Here is an 18,934-nt window from a genome sequence, read left to right on the forward strand (position 1 = left end):
GGTCCTGTGGGAACCACAAGGACCTCTCTATTTATTTGTTCACCTTCCTCTGCAACAAGATGAGGCTGGGCTGGCTGTGCTGAGTGTTAGGAATGACAGCTCTCAGGCGGCACTATTGGCCAACAGGATGCTCTCTCTGGGACCAGTCTTATCTGGACCTGGCATTGGCTAAGGACCCTTTTAGGCCTATGTGTCACCCTGTGGACATAATCAAGCATCTTTTGTCTTTCTTCTGTTGCTTACATCTCTCCCTGGCTTTTGTCTGTGTGTTTTGTTCTGGCACCTTCCCTATAAAAAAGGCAATTGAATCCCATCCTAAAACCCTAGCTGTACCAGTGACATATAAAGCTCTTTATAGATCTCACATAAATAAACCTCTTCAACTTTACCTGGCACCACGCTCCATCTGCAGCATTCCTGCCAAAGCAAGTCTCCTTCCAGGCGCCACATTCTCAGAGTCTACTTTCTGCCTTCCATCATGATGTTCCCTTTGCATAGAATGTATGCCTGTTTACTCATGTAACCTGTTTTTCAAGTCCCAGGTGAGCTTGCTTCCATAGGAAGCCTTCCCCGGTTACTCCCACTCATGTTTATTTGCCCCTTTCCTATTTCTAACAACTACTATTATAACTGGGGACAGAAGCACTGATGAAATGTTTCTTTGGATGGGTAATTAGCTGAATGTCCTAATTTTGAAAAGATCTGTTTGTATTTTCACATTATTCTGGTTAATGAAACAATGCCAGCCTTTTGTAACAGAGCCTGTAGGGGTTAAAACCTGGCAGATGTTCTTGTCTAGTGATTCTCAGTGGGGTGGATGGGTATTAGCACCTATGTGTGGGACATAAGGGGAGCTGAAGGTGGAGAGTATAGAGGAAGAAAAGATGCTTCTAGGAAAATGCAAATTACAACCATGTGGAAGATACTGCTAAACACCAGAATGACTAAACTCTAGAAAGACTGAAAATACAAACTGTTGGTGAACATGTGGAGAAATTGGAACCATCATTCATTAGCAGTGAAATCATAAAAAAATGGTGCAGCCACTTTGGAAAACAGTCTGGCAGGTGCTCACAGATTTACCAGCAAAGTCCATTCCTAGGTATATCCCAAGAGAAGTAAAAAGGTATGTCCATACAATGACTTGTACATGAATGTTCAGAGCAGCATTATTCATAGTAATAGTAGAATCAGCTCAATATATATCAACTGATGAATGCATAAACACAGTGGAGTTTAGCCACAAGGTGGAATATTATTTGGCCAGGAAAAAGAAATGAAGTATTCATACCTGCGACTAGAACTTGCATACAGTGCTTGTGGGAAGGTAAAACGGTATAGCCATTAAGGGACACAGGCAGTGTCTTCTGAAGTTAAATATATGTCTACCCTATGACCATGTAAATCTGCTGCTAGATAGGAAGTTCAAAATCAGGCAAACCCATATTTGACATTAGAAAAATGGTTGCTTTGTTGGGGATGTATGTAGACCAAAAGGAAGATGTATCTTTTGAGGTACTGCAACTCTTTCATATATCCTAATTTTCATGGTGGTTTAGGTGGATATACATGCATGTTAACAAAATTAGTGCCTTTTATGTACTTTATTGTGCATTTATTATTTCACAACAAAAAACATCTTATTAAAACTTAAATGTTATTTTAAAATAAAATTTTTAAACTTTAAACTTAAAACACTTGAAAATCAGTTTAAAAGTTGTCTTGATCTTCACCGCAGCTGCAAGCTCTTTGAGACAGAGGCCTTGGTTTATTCCCAACTGGGGGCCATTCCTAAGCTGATGGGGTGCCCAGCATCTTAGATGTGGTTTTCTTTCAGGTCAGCAGAAATAATATGGGGAAAAGGGGAGCCTGCCCAGTTTCAGGAGGGTCAGAGCAATCAGTCTGCTCTTCTCCTAAAGGAAATGAGTGCAGTGGAAGGGTCTTCAGACACAGTACCCCCTACAGGGAGTCTGGCTGAGGGGCTCTGTGAGATGTGTGGAGGCCCATCTATCTGTCATTTCCTGGTGGGGCTCAGGAGCCCTGTGTTGGGAGCCCAGGCCAGTGGCACTGATGGGGTAAGAAGGGCTCACTGGCTGCAGGCTTAGTGGGAAGTGTTTGAAGTGTCCCACTGCTCAGAGTCCTTCAGGAGCTGACACTAACTGAAAGGGGGTTAGGCTTATCAGTTTCCTCCCAGGATCCCACTGTTGCAGGAGACATTTCTGGCTGGACAGGGGAAGCCAGATGGATATCTTTCTGTTTGTTGAGTGAAGGTTGGTCCCATGAAGACTGATAGCCGCCCACATCTGAGTTAGGCTGTCACGTGGCTGTTTTAGCCCAGCCAAAGGCACTTGAAACCTTGCCTTGTCTTTAGGAAAGAGACTGACCAGGAACTGTGACACCTTTGCAAGAGTCTGCAGTCTAGGAGGGCGTTTTTTCATTGAACTGTTGATTGGTTGTCTTCTCCGGTGAGCACGTGCTGGGCACTATCTTAGACACTGACACTCCAGAGTGAACAAAACAGACACAAATTCCCATCCTCATGATGCTACAGTCATCCATGGTCTTTTCTCAAAATAGGGTTGTTTTGTTGAACTGCCTGATTTCTTAACATCTCAGACAATTTTCCATTAGGAAAAAGTGCTTATCATAGGTATGAGGAAGAAAGTAGGGAGGAAATTGGGCTTTCCCAGTGGCCCAGTGGTAAAGAATCTGCCTACAATGCAGGAGACACAGGTTTGATCCCTGGGTTGGAAAGATCCCCTGTAGGAGGACCTGGCAACCCACTTCCATATTCTTGCCTGGAGATTCCCATGGACAGAGGAGCCCGGTAGGCTATATATAGTTCATAGCGTTGCAGAGTCCTTCACAACCGAAACAACTTGACATGCACACAGGGAGGGAAATCAGCAAGGTTTCCAGATAGAACTCAGAGGACTGATCTGGTCAGGGAGGCAGAGTAGAGGAAAGACATCAGCCTCAGTTTGAACTTCAGGGGGCGACTTACTGGAGGTAGGGCTTTTGGCAACTTTGATCTGTAAAACGTAAACTAATCCCCACTGGTGGGATTGTTATGAAGATAATCTGAAATTGTGGAGGTAGGTCAAGACCCTGGCCTGAGTACTGGTGGGCAGCTATCTCAGCCATCAAGGTCAGGGGCTTCCCAAATGCACACCGCACAACAAGCAAACCTCACCACTCAACCCATTCTGGGTGTTCTCAGCCCTGGCTGGGCTTCCAGTGCTCCCTGTTCCGGTTCCCAGATCTGTTCCAGCCTTCCTCTGATCCTCAGCAATGCAGACTTGTCTGGGAACTCGAGCGCTAAAGCAGTCTGGCATTTCCGGCCAACTGCTGAGCTGAGACGAGGTTCTTGGTCAATGCCAGGCCAAGGAAGGAAGTCTGGTCCGCGGCCCCCTGGGCTGCTTGTCTCAGAGCTCTGGAAAGATGGCTGCTCAGGATTTTGTGAAAGTCTGTTTCTTGGGTGTATGTTTGATGGCCTTGGCGTGGAGTAATGTTGACCTTGGAAGGGGAGGTTGCTTTTGTCTCTGATGCAATTGCTCAGTGTAGGTCACCAGGATTGTGTGCTGAAGAGAAAACATTTTTTTTTTTTTCTCCTGAGGTTGGGTGTTTATGAGCCAGCCAGATCCATATGGGCTGGGCAGACCTGGGTCCCCTGAATTGGTATAGCTGATGTGAGTGTTTTATGGGTGAGAGCAGGGTCTGGGGAGTGAAGATTGGCCAAGATCCAGCTGGAGAGGAAGGTGGCAGGGGAGCTGGTGGGAGCCCGGGGTGGGGGCTGCCTTCTGTAGAGCCGGGCTAAACTTCTGCCAGAGAGATGGCGCCCACCCTCCCTCTTCTCCCCTCCACAGCGTCCTCTCTCTCGAGACTCGGTGGGGAGCATTGTTGGTGGTGGGGGGCAACTTGTGGCCAACCTGACTTCCTTTGGGGGCTTCTTCCTGGGCTAAGGTGACTTGGTTTCTTCACCTTACTCAGGAGAATGGCAGCAGATATGGTATCCTTATTTGTGTGGAAACATGTAACACATTCTCCACAGGAGACAGCGCTCCGCAGGTGCGCGGGACATCCTCCATAGCTCTCATAGGTTCAGAGAGGGGATTCAGAGGCCAGCTGGATCCTCAGCGAGCCCTGGTGTTGGAAGCTTCCGTCTTGGGTAACATGACTCTTGTACCTGGAGTCCGGGTCCTTCTCTACCTTACTATTTTGTCTTTTCCTTTGGTTCTGTGGTGTTCAGCTGGGCTTCTCTTAGCTTCTTGACATTCAAGATGGCGGCCCTGCTCTGGGTGGGCTCTGTCTCCTTCAGTGGCTCCCCAAGACGTCCTCCAGCTTGTCTTGCTTCTCCAGTGTCCCCACCCCCCTCAGTACATCCTTCGTCTTTGCCTTCTGTACCATTTCCATATGGGGCCTCTTCCACCCCTCCCCACGCTGGAGGCTCTGGTGAATAAGCTGAAGAGCACACGTGTTAGGCTGTCACATGAGTCGCTGGACACTGCCTTGCTGATACAGCCATTCCTGTCCGAGCGGCTCAGACTTGGGGGGTTCTGAGAACCTCATGGTTTAATCGCTGCTCTGTTGGGAGAGCTAAGACAAACTAAATTCTAAAAACTATTTTTAATTGTTTTCACCATGAAAACATGGTGAATTTTATGTTTTGTGTATTTTACAAAAAAAAAATTGTAATGGCTTAGGAGCTAAATAGAAGCTTTCACATATTAATACATTATCTCACTTCATTCTCTTAATCTCCAATGGGGAAAAAGAGTCCCATTTTACCTGTTATTAAACCAAGGCACAGCGAGGTTAGGTGGCTTGCACACACACACACACACACACACACACGTTAGGTGGCTTGCACACACACACACACACCCCTTCAGTCCCTGCACTGTCACACACACACACACACACGCACACACCCCTTCAGTCCCTGCACTGTCACACACACACACACACACACACACACACACACACACACACCCCTTCAGTCCCTGCACTGTCCCTTTGTTATATTTTTATTACGTGTTTCTTACTGGAAGAAATCAGCTTCTCTTCCCCAGAGAGATTTGTCAGTCCCCCCACATCTCAGACAGTGGGGACTCCAGGCCCCTTTTAATGTGGAGGAAGTAGAGCAGAATAATCAAGATCACAGGACCTGAGTTTGAACCCCAGCTTCTCCACTTGCCAGCTGTGTGACTTTGGGCAAGTTACTTCACCTTTCTGAGTCTCATGTACCTCATCCCTTAAGACGAAATGCAAGTATAGCCCGCCAGTCTCCCTTGTCCGTGGGGTTCTGCAGGCAAGAATACTGGAGTGGGTTGCCATGCCCTCCTCCAGGGGATCTTCCCCACCCAGGATCGAACCTGACTTGTCTCCTGCATTGGCAGGCGGGTTCTTTACCACAAGCTTCACCTGGGAAGCCCGAGTAGAAATACAGAGAGGATTAAATGAATTTGCGCCTGTCAGTCCGTTAGCGAGTAGTGCCTGGCACCCAGTAGGCTTGCAGGATGCCAGTGGCTCCTGTGGTTCTGATGCTCCTCACCAGGAGCCTGTGAAGAGAGCAGCCCAGACTCTCAGATCTTCTTGTGGGGAGGAAGTGGCAGGGAAAGTATAGTTTCACAAGCAGCCAGCTGATGCTTATTGGGACAGCTGAGATGGCCACCAGTGTGACAAGAATATAAAGGTGTTGTTCAGTCGCTCAGTCATGTCCAACTGTTTGTGACCCAATGAACTGTGTAGTATGCCAGGTTTCCCTGTCCTTCACTATCTCCCAGAGTTTGTTCAACCTCATGACCATTGAATTGGTATTGTTATCTAACCATCTCATCCTCTGTCACCCCCTTCTCCTGCCCTCAATCTTTCCGAGCATCAGGGTCTTTTCCAGTGATTTGGCTCTTTGCATCAGGTGGCCAAAGTATTGGAGCTTCAGCCTCAGTCCTTCCAGTGTAGACGGGACTTGATATAGAAAGTAAAAGGACTTGGGGGTAAGTTAGAACATTCTTTTTCCAAGTGTGGTCCTGGACCAGCAGCTTCATATCTGGGAGCCTAATAGAATGCAAATCCTCAGCCCTTAGTCTCCAAGGGAGACTTTAGGGACTCATAAACTCTGGGGGTGGATGCTAGCAATACTGTGCTTTAACACACCCTCCAGGTGATTCTGATCCCTGCTGAAATTTGTCAGCCATGTCTTAGAATTAAAGAGCCACCCCATTATTTCATTTCAAATGCATGTAGATGTACATGTGGCAATTGAGGGAAAAATTCTAAAGATGTGTTCACTTGTACCAAGAAAAGAGAAGAATTTATGGATATGGGGGCTCAGCTCTGTTTCTGGCAAAGGCAGTGAGTCCATCCTGCTCCTTTGCTTGTCTTGTGGTGAACTGTGACTGGTGTGTGGACCAGAGAAACTGAGTTCAGGGTCTGAACAGTGCCCTCGACCTTGCCTCTTCTAGCACCGACAAGGGCCTGGTACGAGTTCTTTCTGCTGCTCTGGTGTTCCAGCATCCTTCTGTACCCTCTCTGTCGTTGCGGTTGGTAGCCAGTGTTGAAAGCAATCGCTCAATTACAGACCCTCTGCCTCCACATCCTTGTTCTCCTGGGCAAGCCCAGGTGGTGACAGCAGGTCACATTTGTCACCATGTCTCCCACCCAGTTCAGCAAAACACCCCCCTGTAGTGGCAGCGGAGCCGTCTGTGTACCCATGAGTGTAGCTTGTAGTTGGTGGAATCAGGCTGTACCTGTGACAGAACAAATACCACAGTCCTCCCCATGGAAGATAAGACTCTCCTGATACAAGATCTGCAAGGAAGGGGCGATAAAGGAGTGGGATGTTATTGCCTTTAACTCCTTATATGTTATCTTTGTTGCTTCCTGCTCCTCTGAAGCCATCACATCACCCTTCTGTACTTTCCGTGGTATCACAAATCTCTTAGGCAAATTGTTCCCATTTTCTTCTTCCTCTTCTATCGTTTTTACTGCCCCCTAGCCAAATTTCTGGGCTGAGATTTTTCTCTGCTCAGACTTTCTTCTACTTTATTAAGACCGGATATTTCTTTTTTTTTGTATCTTCTCCCTCCCTTGGAAAGCCTCTGTCCCTTTCCCCCTCACCCCATTTGAGATATTCCCAGACTCCTCTGGGATGTGGAAGAACGTCTTATCTCTAGCAGGTAGGACCAGTAATAGTCCTGGGCATGACTGTTATAGCTGGGACCTGGGAGGGCTGGCCTTGAGGTTATCTGGGCAGTGGGGCTGGTCTGTGGGGTAGCAGGGGATGCTCCATACTACTCACAGTTGATGCTGAAGCTTTCAGACTTGGATGTCCTCACATTCCAGCTCCTCCCAAATGATTCTAGCAATTGGTGATACATAAACATGTTCCTTTTCCAAAATCATCCCTTAAAGCTTTGAAATAGCAGAAACAGCTACTATTTATTGATGATCCATTGTGTTCTAGCTGCATCATTGGTTCTCAAACTTTAGCAGGCACCAGAATCCCTAGAGGGTATATATTCAAACCCAAATTGCTGGACTCACCCCTGAGTTTCTGACTCAGTATGTCTGGGGTGGAGCCCCAGAAACTTCAGTTGTAACAAGTTCCCAGGTAATGCTGATGCTCCTGGTGCAGGGACCCCACTCTGAAAGCCATAGTTCTGGATCATCTGACAGGTGCTCAGGTGGTCAACTTCATCCTCCTAACACCTTGTAAGTTTAAGAATGATTGCCCCCACTTTACAGACAAGAAAACAAAGGGAGAGAACAACTTGCTGCAGGTCTTGGATAACCAGCAGCAGAGCTTGGATTTGAACCCACAGCCCTGATAGCGGCTGTCCACCATCAAGTCACAGTGTCTCCCAGACCTACCCTGTTGTACAGGCTGTAGAGGTGCTCAAGGCTTTCTTCCAGGTTTGTCTAAGGACATGAGACCCAAAAGAGCCTTAGCACGTCTTAGCCCAGCCCCATACCATTCAGGGAGCAGCCCAAGTTTCCCCAGGGTTTCTCCTCTGGCTAAAATCTTAACTCAACCAGATGCTCAGTCCTTAATCCCATGTAGTTTAGTGCTTCTTATTTAAATGTTCCTCGAGACTCTCCTTTGAGAAAGGCCCATGGAGGCACAAAAGGAATCATGTCACCTCTACTGTGGTGGCCTTTGACCCTCTTTCATGGCAGAGTTAGAACTGTACCAGGATGAAAGGTCATCAGAGACCCTGATTCTGCTCCGTCCAAGGTGGGGGAGAGGCAGGTAGAGAAATGGGTGAGTGGCATGAAATAACCTGATCGTCCCATCAGCTGTAAAGCCTTCTAGCCCACAGCACCCCAAATGGCCGCTCCTAAGCCTGTTTGCTGGCATTCCTTCCTTGTTCTTCCTGTGTGGTGCTCCACCTCCAGAGTGCTCATCCCCGCGGGCAGCATCTCCTTGGCTCCTGCTGGGTTTGACCAATGCCAGGCACTGGAGGGAGACTGGGAGGTGGAGGAAGGGAGAGGCCCACGCACTCCTGCCTCTCCTTCAGTATGGCTGGTGGCATCTTTCGCAGTGACTGACTATCTTCCAGGGCTCTGCCCACCCCTTCCTGTCCCACCATCTTTTGTTTGCCTTCTCACTTGTATAACAAAGTCCCTGGATTAAATTTTCTTTGTTCTTAAATATGTGGAGTGGTTTCTCTTTTTCTAACTGGGTTTTGACTAATATATCCATCCCACCACCCCCTCACTGCCCCCGTCCAGGTAGTTGCTCCTGTGTTCTAAACTAACACATACCCAGTGTTATGATGCATTTGCATATGTGTCTTCTCCAATAGCCGTGACCTTCTTAAGGGTCGGCATCACATCTAATTCAGTGCCACATCTCTTAGTGCCTCTTCAGTCACTATTGTGACATGCTTGGTTCATTAATGAATGAGCAAATGAACGAAAATGTGCAGCAGGGTCCGAAAATGCGCAAGATGGAAATATGCAACATTCAAAAGTTGTGCATTAGTCAAAATTCATCATGTGGAAATATTGATTTCTCTCCCACACACATTTAAAATAGTAATAATAAACCTTAAAGTTCAGAATTGTTTAGTTACTAAGTTGTGTCCGACTCTTTTGCAACCCCATGGACTGTAGCCCACTAGAAGTCCATGGGATTTTCCAGGCAAGAATACTGGAGTGGGTTGCACTTTTCTTTTCCAGGGGATCTTCCCGAGCCATGGATTGAACCCGTATCTCCTGCATTGGTAGGTGGATTCTCTACCACCGAGCCACCAGGGAAAGCCCATATGTTAGTTATCTACTGCTATTTTACAAACCACCCCAGAATTTAGTGCCTTAGAACAACAGTTTACTGTTTCTCATGATCGAGTTGGCCTCTGCTGGGCTTGCCTCAGCTCATTTGTCACTGGACTTGGTAGTGGTTGGGCTGGGACTGCTGGTCTTGCATGGCCTCACTGATGCACGTCTGGGGGCCTGAGAAGAAATGACTGAGATGGCTGGTTCTCTCTGCCTCTGCGTGGAGTTCCATCCTCACAGAGGCTAGCCTGGGCTTGTTCTAAAGGTGGCAGTGTTCCAAGAAGGGGAGGTGGAAGCTCTGAAGCATCTTGAAGCAGCGGCTTGGAAGTTAAGCAGCATCACTTCCTGTGCATCCTGTTCCAAAGCGAGTCACCAGCCCAGCCCAGATTCCAGAGATAGACTCCGCCTCTTCATGGAAACATCTTCATGGAAAGGGCTTCAGAGAATTTATGGCCATATTTAATTTACAGCAGAGTTGTTATTTCTCATTGCAAAACGTTTCTGATTAGAATATTCAGTGCCTTAAGTACGCCTTTTCCTAGAGTAGATTTATAAAGAGAGTAGGTAACTCAACATCCACAGAGCTACCCATTATCACCGATTTTCTTAGTTCTTCGTCTGACCACCAGATGGCGTCATTGCTTAGTCAAGCTGGAGTTTTGAAGGTCAGCACCAAATTCCACCTGGATGTACCCTTAAAGCTGAGGACTCCTGTAATTTTGCTGGGTGGATCAAGGGCTGGGTGGTGATGATCACAGAGAGGGCCTGGGCTGAGGACCGTCATGGGTGTTGGCTGGGAAACACCAACTCTTCCTTATTCTTATAGAACTGTTACAGGAAAAAATACTCGTGAAGCGTCTTCACCTCTGGGATGGGAGATCTTGTAAATATAAACAAATAAGATGCTTCAAATATCATCCCGTGACAATGGGTACAACACAAAGAAATACTGTTTGTAATACTGTTTGTAACTGCACACTCAGGTGCTACCTATCAAAATTAACATTGTTGATTTCACTGCAGTGTTGTAAATTATTCTACACCAGTGCTTTCTTTATCCTCTACCCGTATAACTGTTTGTAAACTTAAAAGTGCAAAAACTGGTGACATCTAATTGAGATCTGTAGTGTAGTTCGTCCTATCAATCCCCTGTCAGGTCCTGGTTTGATAATGTAACATAGTTACATAAGATGCTACCACTGGGAGAAGCTGAGTAATAGGGACAGAGACCTCTCTGTGCTATTTTTGCAACTTCTTGTGACTCTATAATTATTTCAGAATAGAAAGTGAAAAAAAAGCCTCTCTATAAATAACCCCCACCTGCTTGTGTATTACTCATATTTGCATTATTGTTTGGGAAGAGTTGAGCCTCAATTTAAAAACCTTTTATTTTTTGGTTTTTCTGCCAGAGCAGCATCCTCTCCCCCTTCAGATCCACTGGCCGTTTCCACAGAGCACGTGGTAGACCAGCTGACTAGCTGTTCAGAGGGGCTGGAACCAAAGATCTGGAGATGCTTTTGCCTCCCTTCCTCCCCTCTGGGCTCAGGTCTTGTTCCAGGTGCCTCCTACACTCAGGGCTCTGCCTTTTACTAGGCACTTTCCCTTTTAGAGTATTAATGATGTCTTACAGCACTCCTCCAAGGCTCATAGGAAGACACGTTCAGTCCCATTTTGTGGACAGGAATACTAACTCTGAAGGGTGAAGGACTTGCCCAAGGTGATGAGTAAGAGATGGACCCAAGGCTAGCATTTGGACCTTGACCTTTAACCTAGGTTTTTCCTTGTCAATTCCTAAGTAGAGTAAGAAGAGAAAAAACTTTTTCAAGTGTAGTTATAAAACTTGTTTTGAAGTCTCCATGTTTAAACACTAGGCCATTATTTCATGTGTTTTTATTTATTGGCTTGCTCTATAAAAAGGCAACCTGTGATGTTCACAGTTTTTGAAGTAGAGAAATGAAACTTTCTCTTATGAATAAGTGGAGAAAGTGGTGTTAACTTTTGTTTTTCCCACCCATTAGAAAACAATAGGTAGCAATTGGCTTAGTAGTTCTGTGGCAAAAAGGTATTTCCTGAGATTGAATCACTGGCAGAAGCAGACTGTAGTGTTTTGCTGACCGAAGAGCGTGGGAACTTTTCTGTTAAAATGCAAGTCAAACCTTGAAAAATATAATAGTGCCCAGGGTGCTTGTCAGTGCCCGCCACACCAGTGAGGTCAGTAAGGCTGGTGGGAAGGCTGTACCGAGGGTTCTGCCCTCAAAGACCTTATGGTCTGGCTGTGGAGACCCTGACTAGTGTGCCTAAAGCCACCAGAGAGAAACACGGAGCCCTGGAGCCTTTGTGCCAAGCTGTGTAGCACACTCACGGGTGATTCTGCAAACGAGGGTTTCTGAGGCCCGGATCACTCAGAGAGGGTGCCTGGACTTGGCCTGGATGTGGCAATGTTGGGGGATAGCTCTAGACTCTTAAAATTGCAGTGAAAAGCTGGACTCTTCAAATCAACTCTTGTGGTCATACTGACTAGCTATGTGCCCCTGGAATAATTATATCTTTTCAGTCTCAGTTTTTTAAAAGTAAAGTATAGTTGATTTACAGTATTGTGTTAGTTTTGGATAACAGCAAAGTGATTCATTTGTATGTATTTTTATATAATTCAGATTCCTTTCCATTGTAGGTTATTACAAGATATTGAATATCGTTCCATGTGTTATACAGTAAATCCTTGTTGTTTATCTATTTTATATATAATAGTGTATATCTGTTAATTCCACACTCCTAATTTACACCCCTGCCTGCTTTCCCCTTTGGTAACCATAAGTTTGTTTTCAATCTGTGAGTCTGTTTCTGTTTTGTAAATAAGTTCATTTGAATTAATTTTTAGATTCCACATATAAGCGATATTGTGTAATATTTGTCTTCACTCAATATGATATCTAGGTCCATCCATGTTGTTGTAAATGGCAATATTTTGTTCTTTTTTATGGCTGAGTAATGCTCCTTTGTATATATGTGCAACATCTTCTTTATCCATTTTCTGTTGATGGGCACTTAGGTTGTTCCATGTCTTGGTTATTGTAAATACTGTTGTTATGGACACTGGAGTGCATGTATTGTGAGAGTTTTCATCGTTCAGCTTCAGTTTTGTTTGTGTGGTAAAGTACCCATCGCATAACATTCACCATTTTAACCATTTAAAGGTATACAGTTCAGTGTAATAATGTTGTATAACATCAGCACTGTCCATCACTAGTTCCAGAACTTTTTCATCATCCACAAAAGAGACCCTATACTCATTTAACAGTCACTCCCTTCTGCTCCCAAAAACCACTGATCTATTTTCTGTCCCTATGGATTTGCCTAGTGTGGGTATTTCCCTTAAATGGAATTATGCTATATGTGGCTTTTTGTGTCTGGCTTTTTTCACTCTGCACGGTGTGTTCAGGGGTCTTCCATGTTATTTAGGCTTAGTTTTACATCCTAAAAAATCACCATGTAAGGGACACTGTGGGGCACAACTGGAAAAATGAAACTTAGTTCATGCCCCTAAGGGTGCTTGTCTGCTGGAGAAGAGAGGCATGTATCTGGCTCATTCTGTCACAGAGTAGTGGCGCTCGTGACACGGGGAAGAGCACCCACGTTCAGGGGTGAAAGATGTAGGTGTGTTTGGGTAAATGCCTTTAGTCCAGGTGGCTCGTGCATGAGACCTGTAGAGAAACAAGGTGGGGGATGAATCCAGCTCAGAGCTGAATGTCTTTCTGGAATGTCTGCTGCTGCTGCTGCTAAGTCACGTCAGTCGTGTCCGACTCTGTGTGACCCCATAGACGGAAGCCCACCAGGCTCCCCCTTCCCTGCGATTCTCCAGGCAAGAACACTGGAGTGGGTTGCCATTTCTTTCTCCAATGTGTGAAAGTGAAAAGTGAAAGTGAAGTCACTCAGTCGTATCCGACCCTTAGCGACCCCACGGACTGCAGCCTACCAGACTTCTCCATCCATGGGATTTTCTAGGCAAGAGTACTGGAGTGGCTTGCCATTGCCTTCTCCGTCTGGAATGTCTGGATTCGTTCAATGTCAAGTAGGAGCCATTGATGTTTTTGAGCAGAGCAGCGACTGCTCCTCTTTAGGAAGATGAGCACCATGGTCATGGTAGCATCACGGAGCTCCATTAGGGCCTGGGAGTGATGGAAAAGGGTATTAGAATCATTCAGGTGAGAATATTGACTAGTGAGCTGGCAGTGAGCACAGCACGAAGTGATGCATTTGCCATTTGTAGTTCAGGCCGACTCAAAAGGATGTGGTCTCTGTGGTGACTGTGGGGTCTGAGGGAGGTGAAGATGGGCCCAAGGGGGTCCTGTAGGAGGCCCTGCGGTCCAGCCATCCTGTTCAGCCTCTGTCATTTCTGCTTTGTTCGACACTGAGCTGGCTGTGTGCTGAGCCTGGTTGCTAGGTAGTAAAGGAGTTCTCATGGCACCGTGAGGGAAGGCTTTATGAGTCTTCCTGGTGGCACCCAGGTAATAACTTATTCCCAGTTTTCTCAGTTTGCCCTGGTCCTTCAAGCCAACCATTCAGGAACTTTCAATCTCTAGCTTCAGTGAAAAATTTCCTTTAGGGGCTTTGGATGTTTCAGGGACTAAGCAGACTGTCCCTCGTCCCTGGCCCATGCTGTAGTTGAACTTGGGACCATGGTGCCTGTCCCCATTTTACAGATGAGGTACTTAGAGACTGAAAGTTTGCCTGTGGTGATAAGACAAGTGGTGGGGCTGAGACCTGAACCCAGGCCCCCTGTCTCCAGCAGAGTGTGAGCCTTTCACCGCTGCCTGAGCCTGCTCCCCGCTTTGCACCCATGCCCACGAGCAGGTCCCTGCCTACGGTCTTTCTGATTTCACCGTGCCTGTGCACCATTATCCAGTTTTCCCTTTCCAGCTGTTGGCTTGGACGAGGCTAAGGGGAGTTTGGGGTGGGGGTCACATTCATCCCATCTCCTGACATTCTCATTCCTCCGTATACCTCAGGCAAGTGAGCTGATCACTGGGGAAAATGACTTGGGGATGCAGCTGAGGAGGGCAGGGAGCAGGAACTTGAGCATGAGAGAGAAGCATGGACTGTAGTTCTGTCTCTCTCTTCCTCACCACAGGCATTTTCTCGTCAGCATGAATGGAGTTCCTGGTGGTTTTGTGTGCACAGCCTCAGGGGGACTATGCTGGCCAGACTCCCAGGAATTGCTGAGAAGCCAGAGGTGTGTGGCATCACTCCAACTGAACCGTGAGGGCAGTGTTCTCCTGCCTGTGGAGCTGCTGCTCTACACAAAGGAGTAGATCCTTGTGAATCTGAAAAAGTCAGTGACCCATTCAGGGGCCGATTAGTCTCTCCAGTTAATCCTCGCTTGTATGGGATGAACAAGGAATGAGCAGATAAACAGTCTCCAGAGGGTAATCAAATCTCAAATACTTGCAAGAATTCACTTTTTGAAAACCTGAATTCTTTGTTTTCTTTATGAACTTCATAGCCTCACTACTTAGGCTGTTATCTCCATGAAGTTAAGGATGAACACACACACACTTGAAGAACACTCATCTTACAGCCATCTAGCCAAGGGTTCGGAGAAGGCAATGGCACCCCACTCCAGTACTCTTGCCTGGAAAATCTCATGGACGGAGGAGCCTGCTGGGCTGCAATCCGTGGGGTCGCTAAGAGTTGGACACGACTGAGAGACTTCACTTTCACTTTTCACTTTCACACATTGGAGAAGGAAATGGCAACCCACTCCAGTGTTCTTGCTTGGAGAATCCCAGGGATGGGGGAGCCTGGTGGGTTGCCGTCTATGGGGTCACACAGAGTCGGACACAACTGAAGTGGCTTAGCAGCAGCAGCAGCAGCCAAGGGTTGCTGAAGTGTCTACCGTGTTTATGCAGGTTAGAGAAACAAGAAATGTTAAACATAAGTAGAAGAGTTTAAAAGTATATGAACAATATCAACCATCTATTGTGCACTAATTTTGTGACCAACACTGTACTATAATGAGTGGAAAGATGTATGAGATTTAGGCCTTGCCCTGAAGGAGCTTGGGGCTTCCCTGATGGCTCAGTGGTAAAGAATTGCCTGCAGTTCCTGAGACACAGGAGATGCAGGTTTGATCTCTGGGTTGGGAAGATCCCTTGGAGAAGGGCGTGGTAACCCACTCTAGTATTCTTGCTGGGAAAAATCCCATGGACAGAGGAGCCTGGTGGGCTATGGTCCATGGAGTTGCAAAGAGTCAGATACAGCTGAAGCAACTGAACACGCAGACACTGAAGGGGCTTCCTAGTTGTGAAGATGCCATCTGAGGACATAAAAATGGCAACTGCCATCCTGTGGTCAACATCATGCTCACTAGGGTAACCTTAGAAACATTTACAACTGGAGTCGGAAATGAGATAAGGATACTAGATTTCGCTGCTATTCAACATTGCGCTGGAGGGTCTAGCCAATGCAACAAGACAAGAAAAAGAAATGAAGCTTAAGGACAGAAAATAAGAGGCTAAAGTTTTTCTTACGTGAATGTTGTATGATTGTATACCTTCAAAATTTGAGAATTTTGAAAACATTATATGTAATAAAAAAGATAAACAGTGCAGAATACAGTATCTACATACAAACAGCAGTAGCACTTCAGTGTAGCAATAACCTATAGGAAATGTGCTAGGAAAAGAGATATTTTAATAGCAACTAATCTGTATGGTACCTGCTGCTGCTGCTGCTAAGTCGCTTCAGTTGTGTCCGACTCTGTGTGACCCCATAGACGGCAGCCCACCAGGCTCACCCGTCCCTGGGATTCTCCAGGCAAGAACCTAGGAATCAAATAAAATATATATATAAGGCTTTAATGGAGATGTCATAAAACATTATTAGAAAAGAGGAAGGAAATCCAAGGGAGAAGGCTACACGTATATGTGTGGCTGATTCACTTTGCTGTACAGCAGAAACTAACACAACATTGTAAAGCAATTACACTCGGGTAAAAAATATTAAAGTTTAAAATAAATGGACAATGATACATTCATAGACAGGACAATGTACTAAGCTAAGCTAAGCTAAGTCACTTCAGTCGTGTCCGACTCTGTGCGACCCCATAGACGGCAGCCCACCAGGCTCCCCCGTCCCTGGGATTCTCCAGGCAAGAACACTGGAGTGGGTTGCCATTTCCTTCTCCAATGTGTGAAAGTGAAAAGTGAAAGTGAAGTCGCTCAGTCATATCAGACTCATAGCGATCCCGTGGACAATGTACTAGCATATCATTATTTATAGTGAATAGGAGGATCTGAACCCACTCCAGCACTCTTGCCTGGAAAATCCATGGGCAGAGGAGCCTGGTAGGCTGCAGTTCATGGGGTCACGAAGAGTCAGATGCGACTTAGCAACTTCACTTTCATGCATCGGAGAAGGCAATGGCAACCCACTCCAGTACTCTTGCCTAGAGAATCCCAGGGATGGGGGAGCCTGACGGGCTGCCGTCTATGGGGCCGCACAGAGTCGGACACGACTGAAGCGACTTAGCAGCAGCAGCAGGAGGATATACACATAGATGTTGTTTCTGGACAGCGAGAGAGGGGAGAGAATGAGACAGGGAGCTCAACTTTATCCATAATGTTACAAATGAAGAAATGTTAACATTGGTTGATTCTGGATGGTGGGAACATAAAGTTTGTTATGTTTATGAATATTTTTTACATTTTTGTTTTTTTTCTTCAAGTTTTATTGAGATGTAATGTTTTAAATTGTGTTTTCATTTGTTTGTTTGTTTTCGGTTGTACTCAGTCTTCATTGCTGCGCACCAGCTTCCTCTAGAAGTTGGGACCAGTGGGGACTCTGCTTTGTTGTGGAGCACGGGCTTCTCATTGCAGTGGCTTCTCTTGCTGCAGAGCTCAGGCTCTGGGTGCGTGGGCTTCAGTAGTTGCAGTACACGGGCTCAGTAGTTGTGGCCCAGGGGCTTAGTTGCTCCAGGGCACGTAGAACCTGCCTGGACCAGGGATCGAATCCATGTCCCCTGCATTGGCAGGTGGATTCTTATCCACTGAACCACCAGGGAAGTCCTTGAGATATAATTGGCGTACAGCACAGTATAAGTTTAAGGGGCACAGCATCATTCTTTGAGTTACATTATGAAATGACTATCACAGTTAAGTTTAATGAACATCCATCATCTCAAATAGGTGCAAAATTAAAGAAATAGAAAAAAGGTTTTTCTTTGTGATTTACTCTCTTAACAACTTTTGTATATAACATACAGCAGTGTTGTGCGTTACATCCCTATTGCTTATTTCCTTATAACTGAAAGTTTGTAACTTTTCACTGCCATCGTCCATCTCACCCCTCCCCCCATTTATAAATATTTTTGTATTTAAAATTGTTTTTAAGAAAACACAAAGCAACTCTCAACCCAAATCAGCAAGCAGTGCGAAAGCTGCAGCTGTATAAGGGAAACTGCCTGGACCCCAAAGGTCTGATTCTCACCGTAGCACTGCCATCAGCAAGCTGTGTCCCTGGGTAAGACCCTCCTTCTCAAGGACTTTTCACTCTGGAAAACAAAAGTCTGCTCGTGTCCTCTCCCTTGCCAGCTTTCACATTTTCTCTTCTTTTCTTGGGAGAGGTTAACAACTGCTGGAGGAGCCGAGAAAGAAGAACGCATAGGCACGAGCGTTGTCCCAAGCCTAAGTTCTGCGCAAGCACAGGGAGGTGATTTTCACTGCAGTCCATTCCTGTTTGCCTGACCTCTTAATTCGTGGGCCCCGCCTGGCCTCTGATAAACCTTTGACCTTGCTGTTTTCCTCAACAGGGTGGATCTGGGTGCCCTGTAGTGACAAGTGTGCTCCCTACCAAGTGGCAGAGGTTCTTGATTAGCTGCCACTGAGCAGGAGTGGCATGCTACTGACATTGAAGCCCCGGCTTAATTGGTCTGGAGTCAGAGCCTGAAAAAGAGCCAAGCAATTAACTTGGGTATGGTGGAGTAGGGTGGGTAAGAATGTCAGGGTCGCCGAGGAGGTATGATGTTTGGATCAAGGTGGTTTCTGTGGGCTGTTCATTTAGAAACAGGAATCTTGGAATCCTACCAGTCACCTGTGGATTTGCTGGTCTGTCCTGCCTTCGTTTTCTCATCTGTGAAATGGAACTCACCAGATGAGCCCAGAGTGGTGTAGAGGATCATTTCCTTTTTACCTGCAGAGAGGGAGAAAGAGGACTTTGAAAACAGGAAGCGGGTGGTGCACAGTTTTCCACTGGCTGAGTATTTATAATTATAATTATCACTGCTCTCAACCCCAGCAGGGCGTGTGACCAAGACCTCCGTCATCTTAAAGATTTGTGTGTGTGGACACATTCTTCAGACCTTACAAGAAGTCCTTGTGAAACCGGTCAGGTGCTCAGTGACAGCAAAATCAGAGTGGAGAGGCAGGGCATCCTCTAATGGCCCTTCTTTGCCACAGGCATGAATTTTATGAGACTCAGGTGAGGATCTAAATGGGGTGCTGGTTGTAGCAGGATCAGGTTGGGAGTGTAGGCACACACTCCTTACATTCATCTCCATCTGTCTGCAGCAGGTACTAAAGAAATTCATTTTCTACCACAGCCTGACTCCTGTCTTTTCCTTCCTTCTCTGTTTCTTCCACTCCTCACTTCACTTAGCCGT

General features: G+C 46.3%; 1 protein-coding gene across 4 annotated transcripts in view; it reads left to right on the forward strand.

The window, feature by feature from the left end:
• Window positions 1–18,934, forward strand: part of RBM20 (RNA binding motif protein 20) — a 198,881-nt gene that overhangs the window by 88,688 nt on the left and 91,259 nt on the right. The window contains exon 1 of one of the 4 annotated variants that reach the window (XM_088842319.1): window positions 3,206–14,509. The exons of 2 other annotated variants lie outside the window; for them this stretch is intronic. In XM_088842319.1, coding sequence (XP_088698445.1) covers window positions 14,424–14,509 — 86 coding nt within the window. In that variant the 5' untranslated portion in view covers window positions 3,206–14,423. Of the gene's footprint in view, window positions 1–3,205; window positions 14,510–16,496; window positions 18,754–18,934 lie in introns of those variants that run through there. One more of the 4 variants, XM_055424675.2, reaches the window with a different exon arrangement.

The sequence above is a fragment of the Moschus berezovskii genome, chromosome 12 (assembly GCF_049115385.1).
Source record: "Moschus berezovskii isolate FMDL1 chromosome 12, NW_MosBer_1.0, whole genome shotgun sequence".
NCBI classification, from domain to species: domain Eukaryota; kingdom Metazoa; phylum Chordata; class Mammalia; order Artiodactyla; family Moschidae; genus Moschus; species Moschus berezovskii.